We start from the raw sequence: 24,636 nt of genomic DNA, 5'->3' as shown, positions 1-24,636 counted from the left end.
CTCGTGTGTGGAAAGAGATGTTTCATGGCCAAGGGTATATCCATATGTTGTCAGTGGGTGAAACTGGGACATTTCTTACTTCAGCTTAGAGTTTGGTGTGACTGAAATTGTTCCGGTTTTGTTCCATTCAACAAAGCTTCAAAATAATGATTCAGTCCTGATTGAAGCAGTTGAAGTCAGTCTGGTTTTGGTTAGATTTCCTACTTGCTGCATTGTGTAATTGCGAAGGACAATGACCTCTTGCAGCAGCTCTGCACAATGTGGATGTTGCAGAAGTGGGGGCTTACTTGTGCCGGAAATGCACCTTTTGCCAAGGAAGTGTTGTAAATGGTCACTTGTCTGCTTTACTGCAAAAAATGCTGGTCTTACAGGACTCCTGGCTAGTAGTTACGGCAGGTCAGTGCTGGAAATGCTCTTCAACAGCCTACTGCTGTCAAACCTGTTGTGGGTTTGGCCACTGTGAATGACAAAAGCCTGAGATCCAGAGAGTGTGAGGATAGAGTGGTGGTAAACAGGAAGAGGTTAAATGAATGGAAATGGGATTTTTGCATGTTGAGGTAGAGATTTGCTGTCCGTTATATGGCTTGTGTCTGGGCAGAAGTAAAAAGCCATCATTCAGTGTTCTGACTTTTTACCTTCTGACTGCACAGCAAACCCCCCACTTTCTGCAGCGTCTCCATAACATTACACATGATACAGGTTAATGAGATTTCCTTGCAGTGTATGTGGCTTTGCACACCCGTATGGTTTTTTTTGTGGGGTTGGAACTGAAAGAATGGGAAGTTACTGAGTTAATAAAGCAAAACAAATTAACTTGTACTGTAGCGTGCAGTCCATTCAAGGGTAGTTTGGTAAAGCTAATACCGGACCTCTTTTCTACCAGAGCCAAACACGAGATGACTGGAGAAACAGTGGTGTTTCAGGGTGGCCTGAGCAAAACCCCAGATGGGTAAGTTTGCTGACAGTCTCAACGACAGACACACAATCAGTTCTGAAACAGTATTCCCTCACCTATGAATCTGCTTCCTGAGCTTTTTGTTCCTTCTTGTTGTCAAGGTTACCATAACTATTTCTGTGTAGTACAGATAGGGTGTTCACTTCTCTCTGTCTGCTTTAGGCTGGGATTTGACCATGGGTTTACCATTTGTGTAGCTAAAAATAGTGACACGGATTTCCCTTCTGCTTTCCAAAGTCAAGGTCTTTCTACCTACAAGGAGCTTTGTTCACTGGCTAGTGATCTCAATCAACCAGACCTGGTGTACAAATTCATGAATTTGGCCAACCATCACGCCATGTGGAATTCTCGGAAGGTAATTTGCTGCTTTCATACCACTTCCATTCCCGCTGTGCTCTCTGGAAACAGTAATTGCATTCCTCTAGCTCTGGTTGTATGATCTATGGACATTTGCATGTGGATGACATTTGTTGAGCTTTGGTGTCAGGTTCAATGCAAATTTACTAGCCCGAGAAACAAATTTAGGGTTACTTAAAATTCTTAAAGACAAAATATTGGTATGACAGCGTTCGTACCATCCTGCATTCCCCTCTGAATCAGCTGTGATCCTTTACTTTTACTTTTAAATATGCTTAGAGGCCAGGTCTTGATGTGTTCAAACAGTGAGATAGCATTTTCAAAACTGGATGAATTTTCAGATGCCAGAGAAAGTGACCTTTGTTATCTAAAAAGACAGACCAATAAGTGTTCAGCAACAGGTTGCTAAAAAGCCAGTTGACAATATACCAGTTTAATCACTGTTGCCAAAAGTATCCAGTTTTTTATTCAAGTATTGATATTTTAAAGCTGCTATTAGCAAAGCCAAAATTGGATCCACTTCCTGCCAAAAAAAGTGGCATCATAAATTTGAAGATCTAAATATACTTTTCAGAGCTTTAACTTGGGGACTTTAACATTCACTGGCTTTATGTAAACGTGGAAGAACTTGTTTTGTCCCTGGGAGCGGGCAGAGCACCTTTCATGTGCTTTCATGGAGAAGACCCAGGTAGCTGCATCTACTGTATTGCACCTTTTGTGCGCCTTCCTCCTTGCTACCTGAGGTTCCTTATACTTTCTGCAGGCTCTTCCTCCTCACAGCAGGGGTCCTAACTCAGAGTGTTATTACTCTTCCTTTTCTTGACTAACCCAGAGAGCACATCCTGTCCTGTGGAATCCCTAGCATGGGGGTTTGAGTGGCAGGTTTTGACACTGCAGGGCAGGAAACTTGGAGTTAGTAGAGGCAGCCACTGCACTGTCTGTATTGAGCAATTCCTTTTTGGGCTGTCCTGCCAAATACCCTGGGACTTCAGGGGTGGGCATCAGTTCCACTGTTTTAGAATTGGCAGTGGAAGTGACAGTGTTGGAGAAAGAAAAGAGTATAGAAGAATACTTGATTTAAAGTAAATATGGACAGATGCAAAATGATAATCCCCAGAAATTTCTGTTCACAGAGCTAAGGCAGAGTTGTTTTATTTTTAGTTTTTCAGTTTCTAAGTTACTCTAGTTCTTCTGAGTGCATCAGAGCCGTAGGGAAGCAGTGCCCTACCCTCACCAGTTTGAGAAAGAATCTCTTTTGGAAGAACATATTCAAATCTTCATGGTTTTAATTTGCCACCATCACTGCTAATGAGGTCAATCGGTATCTTGAAATGAAGGTTGGAGAGAAGGAAGTTTTGAAGTTGTATGTTGTCTGCTGAGTGTGATTGTATGCTTGAGATCACTGTGGTACTGTAGTGCTGATGGGGAGCTAATTCTGGTACCATTCTAGTTCTTTTGATTTGGTCTAAATCTAAGCTGTGTCAGTCAACTTCGCCACTGACTGTGGTGTGCCTGTAGCTGTGTCACTGAGCAGGTTGTTTCAACAAATACTCTTTTTTCTGTCATTTCAGGGAGCAGCTTTTGGTTTCAATGTGATAGCTGCCAAGGCTGGAGAGCAACTAGCCCCATTTTTGCCCCAGCTTCTTCCACGGCTCTACCGTTACCAGTTTGACCCCAACCTGGGCATTCGACAGGCAATGACCAGCATTTGGAATGCCTTGGTCACCGACAAGTTGATGGTGAGTCAGCAGCAAAGTGCAGAGTGGTGGGTTTGCTGCTAGCCAGCAGCATCTCAGAGCTCCTCATGGGGCAGTTGCTTCTTGTGAAAGAAGGGGCTGTGCAGAGAGGAGTGAGGTATTGTGCTACAGAGAAAGAGGTGCTTGAATCCATAGATGAGGATGCGTAAAGGTTTCCCACTGTCACTTACATGTGAAAAGATATCACAGACCTTGTTTGTGCGGCCAATGTTTAAGTATATGATTTCCTTTACTTAAAGTGAGGTCTTACCACACTTTGATACTGCTTTTATATTGCTTATGAGAAGCTCTTCAGGAATCCTTTTGGCATAAGATGCCCTTCCTAGAGCAAGAGCATCTAAATATGGTTCCTCAGTTTTTAAGTGGGAGGAGGCCCATGGGAAGAGGCTGTTCCATCAGTTTGAGGACAAATTTCCTCCCAGACAAATTTCAGCAATAAGAGATTTTCATGAGATGCCCTTGCTCTGGCTTGGAAGGGCCTGGAATTGGGTTTGCAGATCTTTTCTTCTAGCAAAGCTGATCTTAGTGTGAAGTCATTCTTCCTGGTTCCTCATCAAAGTGCAGCTGCTGCTCCTGTAAATACATTTTTGGTGCTGCATCTTAAACAGTTCAGTTGATACTGGACTGAGGGCCTTTTCTCCTCATCTTTGTCACAGTGTTAAGCCCTGAAGTAGCACAGGCATGTCTAAAGCAAAGTCAGAGGAAGTTTGCATGGGGTCTGCTCAGGCCAGCATTAGTTCACCTGCTGTGGCTGAAAGCAGGTTTTATTGTCCAAAAGGACCTTACTGTTTTTTTTTCCCCTGCAGAGTATAGGTCAAGGTTGCATGGTCCATGCTTGTTTCATGATTTTTCCTTTTTTTCATAATAGGTTGATAAGTACATGAAGGAAATTCTTGAGGATTTGATCAGTAACCTAACCAGCAGTCTGTGGAGGATCAGGGAATCAAGGTATTGCTGGGAAAAGTAACAGATTTTTCTTTTAAATCTTCTTTCCTCTTCTTCACCACATATTTGTTAATCTGAAGAAGCTGAGGTGGGAAAGAGGACTCAGTAAAGATTCGAAAGAGCCCAGTCTTGTGGTCTGCACTTGCAGTGTGATACAGTCTTGAAGCAGTTTCTTCATTGAGCCTTAAATTTTTTACTGCATGTAGCTTGAGCATAATATTCAACAACATTCAGTGTTAGAAAATCCTGGTAGTCTGGCTGTATACGCACTTGGCAGCAGGATGCCAGCCAGTATAGCATTTTTAATAAACTGCTTTTGATTTACAGTAGTTTGTAACTATACTGTATTGAAAACTTCCATTTTAATTTCAATTCCAGACTTTAGGCCATTTCGTTTTGTTCTTACCCTGTACTTACAGAAAATAAATCTGAAACAATTTTTTGTTTTGTACCTGGAATGTTTGCAATAGCAATTCTCACCACAGCAGCCTTTCTTACTTGCTGTCAACTGTTTCAGATTGCTCCTGACTGGCTGAAGGTTTTTTTTTCTCCTCTAAAGGAGGTATTCTTATGACAGAGTAGATTTAGGGTTTGGGGAAAACAAGGAATGTGAAACAGTTCTCAAGGTTTTTTTAACCATTTACTTAAACTTATAAACGTGTCTCTATATACACCTATACCAAATAAGTAGACCATATGAAGGAAATAAAATTCCCTGTTTGCAGCTGTCTGGCACTGAATGACTTGCTAAGAGGAAGGCCTTTGGATGACATTATAGACAAGCTTCCAGAGATCTGGGAAATCCTGTTTAGAGTGCAAGATGACATTAAGGTAATGAAACTGATAATTGGACAGGAATCTTCAACAGAAAGTACAGTGACCAGGATCTGAGATGTTTAAAGAGAGATTCTCTGAGAAGTCAAGTTGAAGCCAGTGGAAGTTTTGTGTATTGAGCAGATTACAAATTCAGGCACTTGCAATTAAAATTTCTGTGGTGCCTTGGAAATTCTTTGTGTATGTTTCTCATGGTTTTAAGTGTTGGTTTTCATTCCTACTGTGCTTATTCTCGATGGTTTGGCATTTTTCCTGGATATAAAAGAATTCCTAAGCATTTCCTTAACTCCGGAGTATAGAAACATTTATTTTGGGCTGCTTCTATGCTTATACGACTTGCACAGATGAAGTCAGTCCTCAGGTCCTTCCAGGTTTGAGCTGTTTTGTTGTTCAATCCAGACTTCTCTGCTCAGGCTTAAGCAAGGCCGAGCTGTTGTCCAAAGTATACTGTGTACTAGTAGATGTAGTGTGTTCAGAAATGTTCCTGGGCACTGAAATCAACTAAACAGTTTTGCCTCAGTGCTAGTGAGCTATATTGGCCTCCAAAGTAGAGCAACTGCCTGCAAACTGCCTTTTGGGAAGGGTCTAATTCCTGAATTTTAGGGATCTGGGAAACTGGAAACGGTTTGGGAAAGTCTACTTGGGCAGGCCAGATTTTTTTCGAAGAATGGCCTAAGATATTACCAGTCCAGGTGATTGTGTTTCAGTACCCAGGAATATTGCTAGATACTACTTAATTCATCAGTACAAGTAAAGTTAAAGAGTCTTAGCACCCGAGCTGCACCAATTCTACCGTTTGCTTTTAGTCCACCTTTCTCTAGTCCTAGACATTCACTTGAGTAAAGCACCACTAAGCAGCAGGTATCTTATTGAGGAGGGAATAAGAAATACCCAAAGCACTATATACTTATTTTTGCAGTAGATGGTTCCGCTGGTTTGTTTGGGTTTGGTTTTGGGTTTTATTGGGTTTTTTTGGTTTTGTGGGTTTTTTTGGTTTTTGTTTTTTCCGTTTTGGGGGGGTTTTTTTTGTTCTTGTTTTTGAAAAGGGCAACCAGTAGTATCACACAGACAAATGTGGACAGAAGCACAGAGAACCTGGCAGTGACAGGCAGGATTGTTAATGTATTTCTGAATGAGTAGACCAGATACTTAGATGGACCAAAGCCAAAATTTTTTTGAAAGTTATTTTATTAAGTATTAGCCATGAATATGGCCTTGTCAGCCATAGTTTTATGCTTACCAATTAATATGAATCATTCTGTAGAAGATTAAAAATAGTAACAATGGATTGTTGACTTCTTTTTTAGGAGACTGTGCGAAAAGCAGCAGAACTAGCCCTAAAAACTTTAAGCAAGGTAAAACTCTAATTTCATCATTTGCACATGGAGGCATGTATGGTTGTGATGCCAGGTAATCATTCACTATCCTGTTTGCAGGACTGACCTGTTTACCATAGACTCTTGACTTGAAAAGATCTCTAGTATAAGATGCAGAACATTCCCAGAGAAAACAATCGTTACAAGCTTGACTGCATAATCTTTTGTACCTTTGTTGATGCTGGTGAAGTTCTGCAGCTTGAGGATCTTGCTATGTTAAGTTCTATACAACTAAGGGAGGGACATAATGAACTGCTTTTTTCCTCTGATGTCCTTTTTTTCCACACTTGGGGTGGGATTTAAGGAAACTTTCTCACAGTTGACAAAGCCCAACTGATCTAGTTGACCAAGCCCAGTGGAACCTCACTGGTGTGAAACAGAGTAACCTAGCCTGGACTTCACTCTCTGATGCTGTTACTACACAAGATATTTTGAGAGTAGCAACATATCACTTAATATTTTGTTCGGTGTTCCTCTAAAAAAGTCACATTGGTGGAAATAAATCTTAAGAGCTGTGTTTGAAATCACAAGCTTCTCAGTGCATGCAGCATGACATTTCAGTGGCACATGTGTTGACCTGGTCCCAAAACATTATTGTAATTTCAGAATCTGTTCCGATTTGGGACTTGTTGCTCTGCCTTGTGGAGTGGTTGAATCCATGTGGCTGAGATAGGCTGTCCCTCAACTGAGAGGTCATTTGGTCCATCTCTTTTATCCAAATACAGGTCAAGGCCTGCTAGGCTCTGAATTTGCCTTTTCTGGAAGCTGACTGTATCTGAAACTACTTTTAGGGATGTGGCTTAGGGCTTAGTTGCCTCCTGGAGAGGAAAATGAAGGTGTAACAGAGCCTGGGTTTGGCTATGAGCAGTTGCTCTAGTCGCTGTTGGCTTCTTCTGTCTGATGGAGAAGGTGCTTTACTATAATCTGAGCAGGAGGTTTGTATGTGCTTGCAACACTGGTTGTCACCTGTCCCCAGGTCTGTGTGAAAATGTGCGATCCCTCCAAAGGAGCAGCGGGTCAGAAGACGATAGCTGTGTTGCTGCCTTGCCTCCTGGACAAAGGGATAGTAAGCACTGTTGCTGAAGTCCGATCTCTCAGGTTAGTTTTGCATCATGTAAGTTCCCCAGTGACCTTCACCTGAGTTGCAGAATGTTCTTTGTGTTTGAAGTGACAAGTTTCTCCCCCAAGACAGCTTTCCTGCTGAGTCCTTTTCTCACTGAGTTCAAATGGCAGCCCCAGGTACCCTATCTTTTGGGAGCGCCTGGCCTCTCTACAAATGCCCAGATTCAGTTCCCAGCAGGAAGTTCTTTTCTCCCTGTACAACTGGCAAACGGATCTGCAGGCAGTCTGCTGTGCTTGAGGCTGTCCTTCAGGACTGGAATATCTCTTCTGTTTCTAAATAAAAAAATCCCATGGTGGTTCTTGAAAGAGCCAGGTCTTATTTCACGACTAGTTGTGAGTAATGGCAGTTCACATCCCAGAGATGACTGCATTTGGTCACACTGTTCAAATACAATTTATGTCATGTAACGGTTCAATGTCCCTTGATGTGTAGGGACTTCATATGCTTGTCACTTCGTAGCCTCATTTATTCCTTCATTTGCTTGAAGGTCAGAAAAAGTGGAAAATTCAGACCTGGGTCTTTGAAAAAATATTTTTTTTTGCATTGAACATGATTATCCATGAAGGTTAGAAAGCTCCTAACGAATTACAGTTAATATTTGTTGAACTTTTTCATCTGCTTTGAAGATATGAAAGCCTTTTATCAAAATGCAGCCAGAGAGATGTGGTCAGTCTGAAACTGACAAGTGAGATTTGAACACATCATTGTAATTTGTTTTATCCTGGGTAGCAACAATGGATGTCTCTGGGGTGACTTTGCCCAGAGCTTCTTTAAAACATGAAGGTGTGTTATTTCTTCCTATGGCTGGCTGTAGCACTGCCTCTTTCCCCATTCTCTTTGTATTATCCTGGCCAAAGTAAGCAATCTCCATGCAAAGCATAGCATCAGTTAGAAGCTCAGGGCTAGAGCATAATTTTGCTTACACAGGAAAATACACAAATTTTTGTTTGCAGGTAGATTTATATTCGTGCTTCTGAGGCTTGGATTGGCCTTTTTGTTCATACTGTTAGAGCAGACCAGAGAGGTTCTTCAGCTAAATCTGTGTGTTTCTCTGTTGACCTTCGCTTTAACCTTTTTCCAGCATTAACACTCTTGTGAAGATCAGTAAAAGTGCCGGGTCTATGCTGAAACCTCACGCACCAAAACTTATCCCAGCCCTGCTGGAATCCTTGAGTGTGCTGGAACCTCAAGTCCTCAATTATTTGAGTCTTTGTGCAACAGATCAGGAGAAAGTAAGTATGGTTATATTGGGAAAAGTATCAATAGAACAGAGATAACAAAGATTTAAGCTTCATTCAGTGAGCAGAAAAAATAGCAGATTTGGTTCAAAGATGTCAAAGATGCAAAGAGAAATAGCTAATAACTTACTAAAAGAATGTTGGTCATCGGAATATGGCCGGACAAACGTGGGGTTTTTTTGAACGGTTGGGATTTTTTTTATTCACTAGACCACCACATATTTCAGAAAGTGAAGAACAACCTTAGGAAGAGCTGTTGTTGAATGTTACTTCAGCTCCACGTATATCTGAAACAGGTGAAGCAGGAGTCTGTAATAATTATCTGGAATGCACCTGTACTGTCAAACTTTGCTGCTGATTTTCCCAGGGCTGCAGGACTTCTTACAGATTAGAAGGTGTGCCATAGCACTGTGGGCAGGAGGTGGATGTTGTAAGCACTGTGTCCTTTAATCTCTCGCAAAGAACTGTATTAATCAGTAGCAGTCTTCTGGAAAAGTGACTGAAACCCACTGTTCAGAAGCAAATTTAGCTAATTTCATTGTGGGGAGGGAGGGGGGTCAAACTCAGCCCTTTGAAAATGAGAAAGGAGTGAACAATAGGTCAGAGTGAGATTTTTTTCTCCTTTTTTCCCTTTTTTCTTTGTTTCTTTTTTTTTTTCTTTTGGCTTTTTTTTCTTTCCATTTCCATGATGTCAGGAGTACATGGTTTACCTCCTGTACTCCTGCTAGAACATCCATCTGCCTCTGAAAGGGAGACATTCATAGTCTGTAGACATAATTAGATGACCTTTGGAGGTCCCTTCCGGCCTGGACCAATCTATGAATCTATGAATTGCTTTCTAAATGGATTTTGATTTGAATTTGTGAGGTAGTGAGCTATAGCTGATATTGCCCTTTCCACTGTTTTCATGTTAGATTTACATTTGGTTTCGGTTTTTCCTTTTTGTTTTTCAGACTGCAATGGATAGTGCCAGACTTAGTGCTGTCAAGTCATCTCCCATGATGGAAACCATTAACATGGTAAGTACTTGATTCAGGAGGGTTCTGGTGTAAGGTTGTAGGAGAAGAATAGGAATCAAAGTGGGAGCTTTGCAGAATACCTCTTTGGGATTCATTTTCTTACCACATCTCCATGTGGATATCTGTCCGCCTTCTTTTTCATGTACTGACTTCTCTCATCCTGTCGCCACAGCTTGCTTCTCAGACCAGGTGTAAGTAACCCTGGCTCCGTTTGGAGTCAGACAGATCTTTTCTCCAGCTGGAGACCTGCCTGTTTTTGAGGAAGAGGGCATCTTTCAAGTGCTTTTCTTTGGCTGGGGCTCGGCTGGTTCTGCATTATGGTAGCTGCCATTTCTCTTCATCTCTGGCCCACAGTTCCACAATCAGCTTCTCACCTGGGCCTCCAACTGGTGGTAGTCATTGTTCTTAAAGCACAAATACTGTTCAGCCCTTGCCTTTTGGTGCCTTAGGTGTCCCTGCCTGGTCCTTGCCAGTGCTTTGATGGTGGAGATATTTAGAGAAATGCTGGTGTCACTGAAAGCCCCTGTCAGCAGCTGATGTTTGGCACCATAGGCTCCTGCTGCTGGAGGAGGAGTTGCTGATGCCCAGACGCTGTGCTGTCAGGTCTGTCTTGGCAGAACTCCCTGCCCTCTGTAAGAGCCTGTCCCTTCCCAAAGAAAAGACCCCTCTCTTCTGCTCAGGCACTGCACGCAGCCAGGGGCATGCAAGGGGGCAGGGGGTGTCAGTGATGAGCAAGTTTTAGGAGAAGCATAGCCACCAGAGCTATTATTATAGCTATTCTGTAGTTCCCTGAGCTTGTGGAAAAGTAATAACAGCGAGCCCTCCTGCACATAGCAGCTTGTGGAGCTGCAGTTTGGTGTCAGGTGGAGGACTCTCTATAAATAGAGTCTAAAGCAGCTGGGGATGAAAGGCTCCATGTAAAAGTGTACTCCCTGCCACCCCGCAGGCTGCAGCAGCTGCTGCTGTCCCTCCTCCAGGCCATGCCTGTCCCCTGCCAGCCCTGGGGGGGACAGTTGTGCTGCCCTGATCCATGCTTGGGATTTCCTCAGGGAGGGGAGAGATAGTACGGCTTCCCTGGAGTAGCGTGAAGATGTCCTGGCTTATGAGCAACCTTCTCTCTATTCCTCTATATTCTAGGGCTGGCTGGGAGATTGTATGATAGAATGGATTATTGACTTCACCATGCCAGTGCAGGAGGGGGGAGTGACAGCAGATCTGACTTCCCAAGCTCAGAGAGGGTCACCTTCAGTTAGTATGTGATCCTTGCATTTGCTAGAGGATGGATCTCCCCTCTGCAGACAGTGTACTACACAGAGTGCTGGAAGCACGAGGCTTCCTGCTTTGCCCAGTGGCATTTTATGCATATGCATATTTATATGGCATTAGAAATGATACCAATAGCATCCCGCTTGTACCTTTTATGTCAATCATTCCACTTGTTTGTCTTGACCTGTTTAAAAACTGTCTTGACTAGTTTCATTTCATTGTCTAGTTTGGATGCGTTATTGCTTCAGGGTTCAGACAGTTGGAGGAATGTTGGGTTTTATCCTAAGATATGCACGCCTTTGCACCCCTTTCCGTTCCCAAAAGGAGTTCTTGCTCATGTGTTACTGTCAGCTTTCTGAATAGTTGGAGTGTGGGAGTACAGAGTGCAGCAAATAATAACTTGAGCAGGGTCAGCTCAGCACAGAAATGGAACAAGAGAATCTGTACGTGGTGGAATGCACTTCGTGGTGCCTCTTTCCCACCATGCGGCAAACTCTCATGGTTCAGCTGAAGACCCGCCTGCAGAACTGAGGCAGGCCTCAGCTTGAAGTAGAGCAGCTTAAGTCTGCCACCATTAACTTTTTCTTTTTTTTTTTTTTTTTTTCTGTTTTTCTCCCCCCCCCAACTTTATCTTTCTCTAGAGCTTGCAGTATCTGGATGTGTCCGTCCTGGGTGAGCTGGTTCCTCGGCTGTGTGAACTGATCAAAAGTGGAGTAGGCCTTGGCACAAAGGTATGCCTGTGATTTTAACAGTTCGTTCTGAAATGGAGAAGGGCACACAGAGCCGTGTCAATGTGAATACTGTTCTTCAGACTGTCTCTTTTAAAGTGACAGCTCAGGCTCATTTGTACAGGAGTCGTTTTACCTCTGAGTCTCAATCTGCCCGCATTACTTGTGGTTTTCTGAATGTGTGATGCCTTGTCCTCCCCTGGGCTACGTGGCTGTTGTGTGCTCTGTGACACCTGAGTGCAGAAGGGTGTCCTTGGTAGCTGTAAAGCTCCCAGGACCATTTATCCTCAGCGGGAGTCCTGGTGACTGTTTCAGTTCCTAATTCAAGTCTTGTCATTCGTTTGTTACAAACTGTTTCTCTGCCTTCACTCCCAGCTTACCAGGGCAGAGGCTCGGTGAGCCTACATCATGTCATACAAGTGCATATAGCAAGTATTAACAGTAATAACCAGGAGCTAATATTGTTTTATCTAACCTTTGTTCTCCCTTGCGATCTTCCAGGGAGGCTGTGCCAGTGTAATTGTGTCGTTAACCACACAGTGTCCTCAGGACTTAACACCTTATTCAGGTGAGGTTTGTTTCTAGTGTCAAGCTTTAAAGGTGCTCTTTGTTGCTGTTCTGTAGGTAGTATTTACTCCATATTGGCCCTTGATTTTATCACAGGAATGATCTTTACATGTGAATTTTCCTCAGAATGACAGAATCACAGAACGATATAGGGTTGGAAGGGACCTCTGGAGATCATCTAGTCCAACCCCCCTGCCAGAGCAGGTCCACCCAGAGCAGGTTGCACAGTACTGTGTCCATGCGGGTTTTGAATGTCTCCAGAGACAGAGACTCCACCACCTCTCTGGGCAGCCTGTTCCGGGGCTCGGTCACCCTCAAAGTAAAGAAGTTCCTCCTCATGTTTAGATGGAACTCCTTATGTTCAAGTTTGTGCCCGTTACCTCTTGTCCTGTCACTGGGCACCACTGAAAAAAGACTGGTCCCATGTTTTTGACACCCACCCTTTAAGTATTTATAGGCATTGATCAGTTCCCCCCTCAGCCTTCTCTTCTCCAGACTGCAAAGACCCAAGTCCCTCAGCCTTTCCTCGTAAGGGAGATGCTCCAAGCCCCTAAACATCTTTGTAGTCCTGTAGCCTTTATAGACCCTTTGTAGCCTCAGAGAGCTGTTTGAAGTTGCCTAGTGGGTATGAGCTGGCATGCTGGGAGTAGGTCCTGGGGACGTTTAATACCTCACCAAGTTGGAAGAGACAGAGGAAGGAGTTGAGGGAATTCAGTAGCTCCCAAGAAGAATGGGCAGAAATATGTCTTGGCCTTCTGGGAGCAGATGAGCAATGCCTGTGTTAGTGCAGCGCTGTCAGTAAGCACTTGCTCCTTCAACTTGAGCTGTGGGAGGACTGTAAACAGGGACTTTGCTTCCTTGGGTCTTCATCTTCTCTTTACAATTTATTGTGATTTGATAGTAGAAAGAAGGTCAACTTTCTGTTGCAAAATAGAAATGAAGCTGAAAGCACGATCAGCTGGGGTGCTCGTGTGCTGGAACATTATGGATGGGGCTTTGAGCAACCTGCTCTAGTGGGAGGTGTCCCTGCCCAGGGCAGGGGGTTGGAACTGGATGATCCTTAAGGTCCCTTCCAGCCCAAACCATTCTGTCATCCTATGATTACCAGTCAAGGTGTGCAGGCTGAGGCTGGCAAAACCCTAGCTTCTGCTGCGCCTTGCTGTGTTGTGCCGTGCACTTGTTTAAATATAAGGGCTAGACAGACCTATAACCCTGCAAACATGTGATGAGGAAAAATGCATCAATTCAGACAATGTAATGATATGCAGACTATTGTCATTCTTGCCACAGCAATGAAAACATACTTCTCTTCCAACAGGCAAACTTATGAGTGCTTTACTTAGTGGCCTGACTGATCGCAACAGCGTGATACAGAAGTCTTTTGCCTTTGCTATGGGGCATCTAGTCCGGGTGAGTTGGGGTTTGAGAAGGTTTTAGGTTTTATTTCGCTTTTTTGTTGTTGCGTTTTTTTGTTTTGAAGTGTTTGAGTGATTTGAGCCTCTTCCCTGTTACAGACCTCCCGGGACAGTAGCACTGAGAAGCTGCTGCACAAACTCAGCAGCTGGTACATGGAGAAGGAAGGTATGTTGCTTTCGGGGTGTTCAGTTACAAAATACAGTGCAGAAAACGTTACTGGTGGTAGCAAAAGCTGGTAAAGAAGCATTTCTATATTGTGATGCTTGGTTTCACTGGCTGAATAATTCCCGTGCATCATTGCACAATACTGTGCATTCCTCTGCCTTCCAAGAGGCAGACCGAGCTGTTAAAGGAAAATCCTGCTTCCCAGTCATAACATGTGATTGTTTTACTCTTTCAGAGCCAGTTTACAGAACAGGCTGTGCTTTAACTGTGCATGCGATGGGACGCTACAGCCCAGATGTAGTGAAGAACCATGCCAAACACGTGCTGCCATTGGCTTTTCTTGGCATGCATGAGGTTCCTGATGAAGAGAAAGGGGAGAAAGAGAATTCTACTCTCTGGACTGAAGTTTGGCAGGAAAATGTACCTGGTAAGTTGCATTAAGATTGGTAAAAGCTTTCTGGGAAGCAGGGGACAAGAAATATCATGCTTCCTGTCAATCCATTTTGGAAATAAAGAGTTCTCGTGATAAGAGATTTGGGAAGCTTGTTTCCATTTTCTTCCTTGCTAAATGTGTCCTGTATGAGTTTCAGCAGGTTTTCAGCTTCTCTGTGGCTATTTAAAATAAATGCAGAGGTGTTGATCACTGAGAATACATAGACACAGTCAGGAGAAGTAGTTTAAAGATTGTGAGGCTCTGAGTGCCACTCTAATATGGCCCTGATCGTGGCACAGATAGATGGACATCTTTGGATATTTTAGTGTCAGCCTTTAAAGGTTGCTGCACACTCTGAAGTTAGAAGGGACTTTGACCTGTCTCTCAGGTTGGAGATCTCTCTGGTGATGCCTGTGGCCTTAAGTTCAATGAATGAATATGTGCTATAGAAGGGCTATTTTGCCCTGATTTCTGTCTGCAGAGGAAGGTGTGGATGTGTCGTGAAATGGTTTTGCTGGCTCCTTCTCTGACCCAATTTCAGATCTGGTCTCTTAGTCACCAGATTGCTTTTCTGGAGTTTGTGAAAGAAGCTGTGAGAAGGTTTGCCAGTGACCTGTTCTTGCAAAAAAAAAAAAAATAAAGTTATATTCCTTAGAAACAGGCTAACATAATGCCTAGTGTCTGACATACGGAAGGGCTGAGGTGAGCTCTTTGTCAAAGTTTTTGTTTGGAAGCACCTAGAAAGTAAAACCCAACTTTAATCTTCACCTCTTTTCCTGAAGTAGACCTTGATCATATGGAAAAAAAAAAAAAGATAAATCTGTAACTGCTATTTTGTTTAAAAAAGATCAGATTTTTTTTTTGTTTTGTGGCAAAGTTACCCTTTTCCTCTGTTTGACGCGCAGGTACTCAGGGTGGCATCAGACTGTATATGCAGGAGTTGATAACCATTACGCAGAAGGCTCTGCAGTCCCAGTCCTGGAAGATGAAAGCCCAGGGAGCAGCTGCCATGGCATCAATTGCCAAACAGACAAGCTCCCTTGTACCGCCGCATCTGGGAATAGTGCTCTCCGCGCTCCTGCAAGGTCTGCCCGGGAGAACCTGGACCGGGAAGGTAAAAAAGGAACTGGAACCTCCTGGATCACTTTGAGCACCAGCATGCAGCTCTCCAGCCACAAAACGCAATGTTCTGTGCTGCAAAGCAGGATGTGTAGGAACTCTGGCTTAGGGAGTCTGCCTTTTGCCCTTTACAAAAAATGACAGGGAAGTTAAGTATGTGGAGTTCAGGTTGCTTTAGCAGTTCGGTTCCCACTTAGACTTCTTTCACTCCACCATATTCTAGCCTCAAGGGGCACTAACTTGTGCTCAGAGGTGCTGCAAGGCCCCGTTCCACTGCCAGTTCAGTGCAGATGGAAAGCCTCCACAGCAGGAGTGGCAGGAGGCAGACATTGCTTCCCTGGGCTGCTGTCACAGGCATATTTCCCCCCTACCCCTCGCAGCAGAGTACAGAGGTTTCCCCTGCGTGGCAGGACCATGCCATTTGGCTGTGGAGCACTTCTCAGTGGTGTCTCTTTTACTCGTTGCAGGAGGAGCTGTTGAAGGCCATTGCCAGTGTTGTCTCTGCATGCAAGTAAGTGTCTTAAAAGAGGTGGTACTCTCAGGGTCTGGGATCTCAAACACGAGGTTGTTGCACTGTGTTGTCACCTGTCTGGTGCTAAGGAGAGACTAGAAGGTTGTGAACACCATCCTGATCTCCCATCAGCATGTGAGAAGTCTGTCTCCACTCCACTTGTCAATGTGTGGGTCACTGGTGAGAGCTGGGAGGGGCAAGTGATGCTTCAGAGGGAGCAGCAGAGGTAAACAGTTGATTTAGGGCAAGGAAGAGGATGTTGAGAGGCCAGAATTGCTAAGAGGAAAGGTAAGACTAAGGGGAAAGATAAACACCTGAAAGAGGAAAAAGAGAGGATACGGTAGATGAAGAATGAGGGGGTAAAGTGCATGGGAAGCATAGGAGGAAAGACTGGAAAGAAAAGCGGGGAGAACAGACAGGGTTGGAGTGAAGAAAAGCACCATTCAAACTTCAGTTACAACTGTTGGTAGGCAGCCCTGTACCTGGACACAGGAATTACTTCCTCTTCCCTGTGGGAAGAGCAGTGTTTGAGAAGGGATTAACATGGATCTGATAGTTTTTGTGTGCCTTGTGTTTCAGTGCAGAGCTGCTGAAGTCAGTGCCTGGCCAGCCCACTGTCAGTGATATTGTCCAGGCTGTCCTGAAGGAGTGTCGGAAGGAGAACCTAAAGTATAAGATGGTGGCCCTGCGCTGTGCAGCTGGCGTGCTGCAGGCAACAAAGGAGGACCGGTTCCAGGAGCTGGCAGATATCGTCTTTCCCATGATAAAGAAGGTGACAGTTCAGCTTCTTGAGTATTCCCCTCTTTCAAAGCAAAACACCCAAGTGGTGACAATCCGTCTGATGCTGTTAAGTACACACCAAATTTCTGCCCAGGCTGCTGGTGTGAGGAGAGCCCCATACTCAGCCAGGTCCTTGGTGGGGCTGAACACCGGACCGCTGGTGAGCCCTGGGGGGTTGTTCCTGTGCTGCCCAAAAACTAAATGAACCCAGCTGTTCTCTCGGCAGTCCTTCCTGTGGTGTCCAGCACTGCCCCAATACAGCATTGAAAGTTAATTCCTGGCAGCAAGGGACTCCTGGGAAGCTGCCTGGAGTGCTTCTGTTTAGTGTCTGCAGTGCTCTGCAGCCCGGCGAGTGGGACTCGTGTAGCACAGGGAGATGTTTGGATGCGAGGCCACGGAGCCTGCTGTGCACGGCTGCAGGCTGCTGGTAGCACCAGGGCTACCAGTGGCCAAGGGTGCCTGTGCTCCGTCTGTACGGAGGCACTGACTGGTGCGCACGGGCTGCCAGGGAAGACTGAATTGCACTGAAGTGTGTGGCGAGCCTTGCCCTCATCCTTCTGTCGATCACACCTTCCCCCCATGGCCTCCGCAGAACTCTCTGGAGAGCATGGGCACGGGTTTACCAAAGCGTGACGAAGAGGACGAGGACATGAGGGAGAAGGAGGTGCAGATGGAGTCCCTGATCTGCGCCTTCGAGACCCTGGGCAAAGCCTGGCCGAGGAGCCTGGAGACACAGCGTAAGTCAGTTAACAGTGCTCAGAGCAAACTTTCTCAGCTCAAACTGTTTCCTCTTAAAATGAAAAGGGGAGGAGGGACGGACGTGGAGATATTCTGTGGAGTGGGGAGGCTTTAGAGGAGGTGCAGGATCTCGCTGCCTGCAGCTTGCAATATCTTCAAGTGAGAAAGCTGCCCCAACGACTTTACTGCAGAGCAGCCCGTCCTTGGGGAAATTCCTTTGCTGTTATCTTAAATTCACTTCACAAACCGTTCTGTGTGGAAGTACACAGGATGCATGAGGTGGCTTGCCTAATCAAAAGCAGCCTAGTTCTGCTACTCGCATTTACATTTGCATCAAAGTTGGTACAAGGAGGAGGAGGAACTGGAGGAACTGGGTATATCTGAAAAAAAAAAACCAGACTGCTTTTATTATCATGCCAGAATGTGTAATGTGGCTGTTTTATCTTCTGCTGTTTGTTAATGAGAGTGTTGGTGTGGTGAAGATTTTCAGGGTCACTTGTCACAGAATGTTGACTTGGTCATATGCAGTGACCAGCTCGATGTCACTTGCAGAGAAGCAGGAGGAACAGAGCAGGAAGTGTTTCCTTTTGCCTTTCCTCCTGGTGACATCCCTATTTTCCTGTAGGTTGCTATCGCCAAGAGTTTTGCAAGTTAATGTGTGACCGTCTGAAACTCAGCACGTGGAAAGTGCAGCTTGGAGTGCTACAAGCCATGAATGCCTACTTTCAAGGGTAATTCTCCTTTTTGCAGTCCACTTTGATGACGTTTTTTTCTTTGTTTCTTCAACCTGTTCGATGAAATTGAGGGTGTCACTGGTTTCTCGGACGAAATTGAGCAGACCCTGTGTCGCAGGGATGCAGGGCGTCTGACGGTGTTTTTGCATTTGACAGGCTAATGCTGTTTGATGAGGAACACTCAGACCCTGTGGCTTTGACAGAAATACTGTTGGAAACCTGTTCATCTATCACCCATTCTTTAGGTAAATGGACTTTTCCTGGTTTGTGGTCGATGATGAATTGCACATTAATACATTCTTCCTCTGGGGGTTGGCTGGTAGAGGAAGTGCAGAATAAGCCTAAGCTGTCAGAGATAACATTTTGCCTGCCCTTGCACTGCACTGTGATAATTCTGATTTTGCAGTAGCTGTTGAAGATGGTGCTGTGCACAGAGAAGTAAATTCCTCTGGTGCAAGAGAGCTTTGAAAGGGGAGGGGGAGGCAGATGCAGACTTCTGTGGGTGCGATCTCTCAGGAGTGCAAATTGGAAATGTAGTAAGTTTCTCCATGCAGCAGATGGGGAATCCATCTCATCTAATGGAAAATCCAACCTAATCAAGCTATTAACCGATTTAATGAAACACAAGTTTTTCTCCTCCACTTCTTGGATACGTATGCTTTGGAGTGACCGCACATTTTCTCAGCCAGTCAATGCATGAAGCTCCAAGGCTTTGAGGCAGTTTGTGCTCTCCCTGAGCAGAGCGCCCACGGGGCTATAAATGCTACCTATGTGATGTTGACAGTCACGGGGCTGCTTATTACTTCGGCACTTGTGTTCGCACTTGCCCTGTGACTGTAACGGTGCCCCAAGTCTCCTCACACCTCATGTGGCTCGTTTCTGGTATGCCTCGAGGCAGCAGCTGCTTTAGAGCTAGCTATGAATCCAGAGACCCCTTTGGGGAAGGTTTCTTTTAATATCAGTCTTCCTGGAATGAGACTTTAACATGATTGTAGCTCAGGAGACCAAATAACTTTCTGTGACAAGCTTGTGCTTGACGGCACAGGGTTTATGTACCCTCACTTAGTGCTGCTCGTTAAAATTTGGATGGTTTATAGCCATTACAGCTCACTAAAAGAGCAGGCTGTCATGCACAGATGTTGTGATCGCATTGCAGGTACGCCAGCGTTGTTCCCTTTCAATGTGTGAGAGGAATGGTAGTGTTGTAGTAATAGCAGAGGCGATGCAGAAGGTTTGGTTGCCTTCTCAGCCTCCAAGTTGGTCACTTCCTGCCATTCTTTGTGTCTCATTGGGGAGCACTCCAGACTGACAGCACAGACGGGCTCAGTGACCACCACAGAAGTGGTCTGGAGACCATGGTGGTGACTGCTGTACATACAGTTAGTGTGCCTTTGGTTCTCAATGTGGTTGTGGGGTTTTTTTGTTTGTTTTGTGTTTTTTTTAACTCCCTTAGAAAACAAAAGCTACACCTCCGTAAGAACAGAAGCTTTGTCTGTGGTACAACTGCTGCTCACCAAACTGCAAGGTGAGACTCTGCTTGCCATCCGGGAGAGCCACTGTTGGGTGGAGAAGGCACCTGGCTGCGTGTCCTGGAACCCTGGAGGTGGCATGACCTTCTGCTTGCAGCACGGGGTGATTTCGTGGCGGTGGGGACTCGGGAGTCTGTGCTTGGTCACAAAGTCAAGGTCTGAAGTACTGATGGATACTCCTTGGGTGAGGAGGATGTCCCAGGGGGAGCACACAGGACTGAGTGTGTGATCAGATTCTGCCTTACATGCAAGCTCCGTAGGGGAGAGAGCTCTTGTTTGTGCAGAAGAGTAGATTTACCCTTTTAATGTGAAGTTTAGTTCTTCATTGTTAATTTAGGATTTAAGCCTTGCAGAATTTACTTCAGAGAACGAGTCTACTTAGCTCTCAAGGTCTTACGTGTCTGCAGTTGTTCTGTAGCACGTTTCCTTTGGATTTCTGTTACGTGCTTCGTGTTTCCTTTATTCTAGTAAAAATCTTCTTAAATTACTCGGAGCAATTGTGAAGTGGGAAGCATTTGGTTTCTTCAGGCCAAATTTCACATGTTTTCAGGCTTAGACAATCGAGCCTTCTCTAAACGGGCAGGAGGCAGCACACACACCTGAGTGTCCTCCTCAGTACCTTCTGCTGGAAGAGCACTAGTGACGGCGTGTGACGCGTTGAAGCGGTCACTCTTTCAGCCCGTCGGGGGATGGAGGTGGCCTGTTGCTTTTTTTTCTGGCATTGCGGTATTCATGTCCGGTGTCTGTCTGTCTGATTGTCTTTACCTACACAGAAGCTCAACAGTGGGGAAGCCTGACAGCGGAAAGCCGAGAGCACCTCATTCGTTCGCTGGCTACGATGGCGACAGACAGCAGACCCGAGCTGCAAGAGAAGGCATTTATATTGAAGAAAACACTTGAAAATCTTGACTAAGTTGTAAAACGTAAAACTACAAAGTGCCATGTAAAACAAAAACAAAAAAGTGCAGTGGTCTGAAAACCAAGTGGGAAAATGAAGATTACTCTGTAGCATGCATCATCATTCCTGGCCAAAATAAAAAATGCCTTAAATTCTTTTCCCCTTTAATGTTATTTTTACTCTTTAAAGCTGATGGTTAGTTGTTTTATCAGTAAATACCTCTAACAATATGCCCTAGAATGTTAATAAGTGTGCAACATAAAAGATACTGAGGGCAAGTTGCTTTTTTTCTTTTTTTTCCCTTTAAATCAGCAAAAGAATGTTACTCAGATCCCTCTTTGTCCTTCAAAGGAATTGTTGAAAAAACACCAGCACAGGAAGTGAAAAGCTGTTTGATTTTCACTTGTGCCGTGGGTGGAGATCTTGTTACCTGGTGTGTAAACAGTAAATCCTCGGGACTCTGCAGCAGAGCTTGTGATTGTTACCTGTGAAGAGCGAAACGCTCCCCCTGATGAAGCCTGTGTTACCCTCCTGTGGCTTCCCAGGGGCAGGGTTTCCTCTGACGCCCACCTCTGCTCCTCCTGCTTGCTCCTCCCCTGCAGCCTCTTGTCTGTGAGTTTTGGAAGGCAGAGTACTGTTAACTTCACCCCTTCCTCCCTCCTCCTCCTCTGACCTCAGCATGGATTGACCGAGACTATGCCTTCCCCAGATAGCAACCTCAGCCTCCCAAACTTTAAACGAGAACTTGTTCTCCTCAAAGGATGCACAAGAGAGCACTTTACTGAGCTGTGTGGGACAAAGTTAGTGCCCAGGTGGAACACTGCTCTTCTCAAAATTGTTTTGCATGGACACTCCTCAGCTGCAGGAAAAAAAAAAAAAAAAGAAAAAAAAAAAGAAAGAAAAACAAAAAAAGAAAAACAATCTTTTCTAGATATGTTTTTGAAGAGTGTTGGAAGTTTGCAATGACACATTTTTTTAATAGTGGTAATGTTTTATTCCCTTCCTGTTCGTAACCCTGTTCTTGCTTTGGAAACCTGTAATGATTTAGAATTGTCAATATTTGTAAGAGACTGAAATCATCTGTCATTTCTCAGCAGCCCAAGTCATGCTGGTTTCTAGCAAATACTGTTTCATTTGCACTTGAGAAGAAAGATTATATCTGCATTAACGTGGAGTAAAATTGCTATATGATGATGTGGCCATGCTGCCTGTCTCCTGTTCTTGCCCTCCTCAGACAAAAGACGAACTTGATCACTATAGCAACAGACTTTTAATAGTGTAAAGTTAGCACTGCACCATAACCTGACCAGTATGTGTACAGCTTTTTGGGGATAAATGCTTTGCTGATGGTGAAATAAAATCATTAGTGTGGACAATATCATGTCCATGGCTTTTGGCATAGGAAGGCTCATTTCTTTTCTTACAGCCCGCAGCTCCTTTCAGATGCGGCCCGTCTGGGAGAGGATGGCTGGGGTAACGTCCTCGCCGTGCCCATCTGTTCGCAGTCAGGTCTGCAGTACCTACTTTTCCCTCAGGTGCCATTTCCCACGCAGTGTTTTTCTGGTACTGTGACACCCTCCTTGTCTGACGCCCTCTTTCCCGGGGAGGCAGGAACACAACTCCTGCACACACACCCCGGTAAGAAAAAAAAACAATCCCACCCGTCAGCGAGAAGCAGGCTGAGCTGTCCCACTGCGGCTGTCGTGTAGCAGAAACCTCAGCGAGCACTACTGCATCGTACACTCCCACTGGTCAGTGGGCAACTCCTTGGTGCTGGGAGCTGGTGCTATAACGTTTTGATTTACACCTTGTTGCAGGGAGCTGCTCTTTGTTTACCTGTAGTTTGACCTGTTGAGCACAGTGCACATTTTAAAGTTTTACCGGGCAAATCACTTTGCAGTATCTTTAAAAACTTGCTTACCATGACAATGTAGCGTCATGAGTGCTCTTTTTTTTTCTTTTTTTTTGTATTAGGTGAGTATTACCAGTGACGCTTTGCTGTAGCAGCTCATTGTCTGACTTGGGATTTTTTCGTATTGGTGAGCGACAGTAACAGAAAAGCAAGAGCCTCCACATCTCTGGCAATTTGTTCTCACTGTGGACTGGAGTATTCAGAGACAATGCCTGACGTGGTCAGAGCGACCACGGGTAGAATTAACTGTAATTGTTGTCAATAGCAACCTGAATTTCTCTATTGGGGATTTACACTAGAGGGAAGAGCGTTATTCTAGGAACTCTTACAAACAGCTGGGCAAACAACTCTGGCCCAGAGTGTTAGGAAGGTTAGAGATGGTACAACACTTTCTGAATCACAAAGCAATATGTCTTTCTCGTGATTACAGAATAGATTCAGAGCTCCTCTCTAAAGCACGTGCCTATACACAAAACCTACCTGTACAAAAGCTAATTCAGTCAGAGGTTTGATTTCTACCCCCCTCGCATTTGTAAACTTGACAGGATTAAAAAAAAAATAAATAATAATAGACTAAAATAAATAGATGTGGCCTTCCTAGAGTTTTTCCTCTAAAAGTGATTGCACTATGTAAAACACACTGTACTTTGCCCAGCGCGGGCATTTCTTGTGCTGCTGCAATGCTTTGTATACCTAGGGTGCCGCGCGCAGACCTGGCGCCAGCACTCGCATCCTGACCTACAAGCTGTTGCTTACATGGATGTATATTGAGAAAAGTTTTCTAATGTTGCAAGATCTCCATCAAATTCACTGCAATCTGTACTGTCCAAGTATGTGAATGGTCTGACTGAAAGAAAACCCTCCTGCTTACCAAAAAGGTAAAAATTAAATAAAAGCTGCATGACCTGTTACTTCCAAGTGAGTGGTAGTGTGTTTTTTTTTCACCCCACCACAAGTATTTTCCAGGATCCTCGTGTTCCAAATTCAAAGCGCGCCTTCGTGTCCTGCCCTGTCCCCGGTGTCGGCTGAGGGTGGCCGTGTCACAAACAACAGCGCCCATGTAGCAGGAACCACACAAGTTTGGTTTTTAAGCCAACAGCTTGGTCTCTTGCAACCAGGCAGGGTTATGGGATGTATATTATAAATGTGTGTTTATATACGTATATAATAAATACAAAAAGTATATACACGTATATGGTTATACTCCATGTATATATTATATATACATACATATATATATATATGAGAAGATGAGGAAGATGAGGCCATGAGATGGAAAATTTATGAATTGATATAACATTCAAGAACTTAACATTTCTAAACTAATCCAGACATGGACAACATCCCTTCAGCCTCGATTAAATTTACTTTTCCAAATGGTGTTCTGAAAAGAAAAAAAACCAAATCAGCTAAGGAGAGGAGAGCGAGCAAACACGAACTCTACGGGTGTTGGCTACCAACTGGCTGAAGCACCAAGATGACCAGGGTCAGACCATACGCCGCTGGTGGTGGTGGGCCGGCTTCCCCCTCCTGTGGCAAGCAGAGACCTCCTATGAGCAGAGTTCCTGCCACCCGAGCACTAGCCGCGCAGACTGGTGGAGGATAATGTTACTTGGGGTCATTAGGGAGCGAAGACAGGGGAGAAGGTGGGGAAAAAAAAAAAACCCAAAAAACCAAAAAGACACATCAGGATGTGTGAATTTTTATTACGACCGTGTCTAAAAATATTTAGATTTATCTCTACTGTTCAGAGTACAGAATTAAATAGCCAAACTTTGAGAAATACAGTAGGAAGTTCAAAATTGAGAAAGGGTTTAACTCTAGGCAGCGTTCAGTGAAAAACAGCAAGACAGGCAAGCACGTGCACATGCCTACTTTAAGATATTTATTGGCAAAAGAATTAGTGCAGCAAATCGCAAAATCTTCAAAAATAACTTGGGAGTTGAAATTGTCGATGACTGCCTCGCTCCTTAAAAAACAATTACAGTAGCTTAAAAATCAGTATGCCACTTTTCTCTGGTATGGGACAGCAAGAGACAGAGTTTACACTTTGCAACAGGTTTCCTGAACGCCACAAACATGGCAAGTCAAATCAGATTTTCCTCATTCAAAGGCTCCACTTCCTCCCCTTGAGCTTATTTATGCAGCTACTGCCCATGTACGTTTATATGTAAGTGCTTACAGAGGGATGGTGGAAGTTTCTCGTGGGACACCAACAGGAATGAATGCTGCTAGT

The 24,636-nt window shown here is 44.5% G+C and overlaps 1 protein-coding gene across 1 annotated transcript in view; it reads left to right on the top strand.

Annotated features, from left to right (window-relative positions):
* ECPAS (Ecm29 proteasome adaptor and scaffold) overlaps positions 1–23,310 on the top strand; it is a 69,884-nt gene extending 46,574 nt beyond the window's left edge. Inside the window, 22 exon segments of the mRNA XM_074166887.1 lie at positions 884–949; positions 1,193–1,310; positions 2,884–3,051; positions 3,938–4,017; positions 4,740–4,845; positions 6,156–6,203; positions 7,201–7,322; positions 8,429–8,579; positions 9,539–9,604; positions 11,512–11,601; positions 12,100–12,166; positions 13,484–13,575; positions 13,680–13,746; positions 13,982–14,173; positions 15,085–15,293; positions 15,766–15,809; positions 16,389–16,581; positions 17,182–17,326; positions 17,953–18,058; positions 18,218–18,306; positions 19,515–19,586; positions 20,364–23,310. Coding sequence (XP_074022988.1) covers positions 884–949; positions 1,193–1,310; positions 2,884–3,051; positions 3,938–4,017; positions 4,740–4,845; positions 6,156–6,203; positions 7,201–7,322; positions 8,429–8,579; positions 9,539–9,604; positions 11,512–11,601; positions 12,100–12,166; positions 13,484–13,575; positions 13,680–13,746; positions 13,982–14,173; positions 15,085–15,293; positions 15,766–15,809; positions 16,389–16,581; positions 17,182–17,326; positions 17,953–18,058; positions 18,218–18,306; positions 19,515–19,586; positions 20,364–20,503 — 2,431 coding nt within the window. The 3' untranslated portion in view covers positions 20,504–23,310.
* The last annotated feature ends 1,326 nt before the right edge of the window (positions 23,311–24,636 follow it).

This window comes from Numenius arquata, chromosome Z, assembly GCF_964106895.1.
Source record: "Numenius arquata chromosome Z, bNumArq3.hap1.1, whole genome shotgun sequence".
NCBI lineage: Eukaryota > Metazoa > Chordata > Aves > Charadriiformes > Scolopacidae > Numenius > Numenius arquata.
This window is presented reverse-complemented; position numbering and strand designations above follow the sequence as displayed.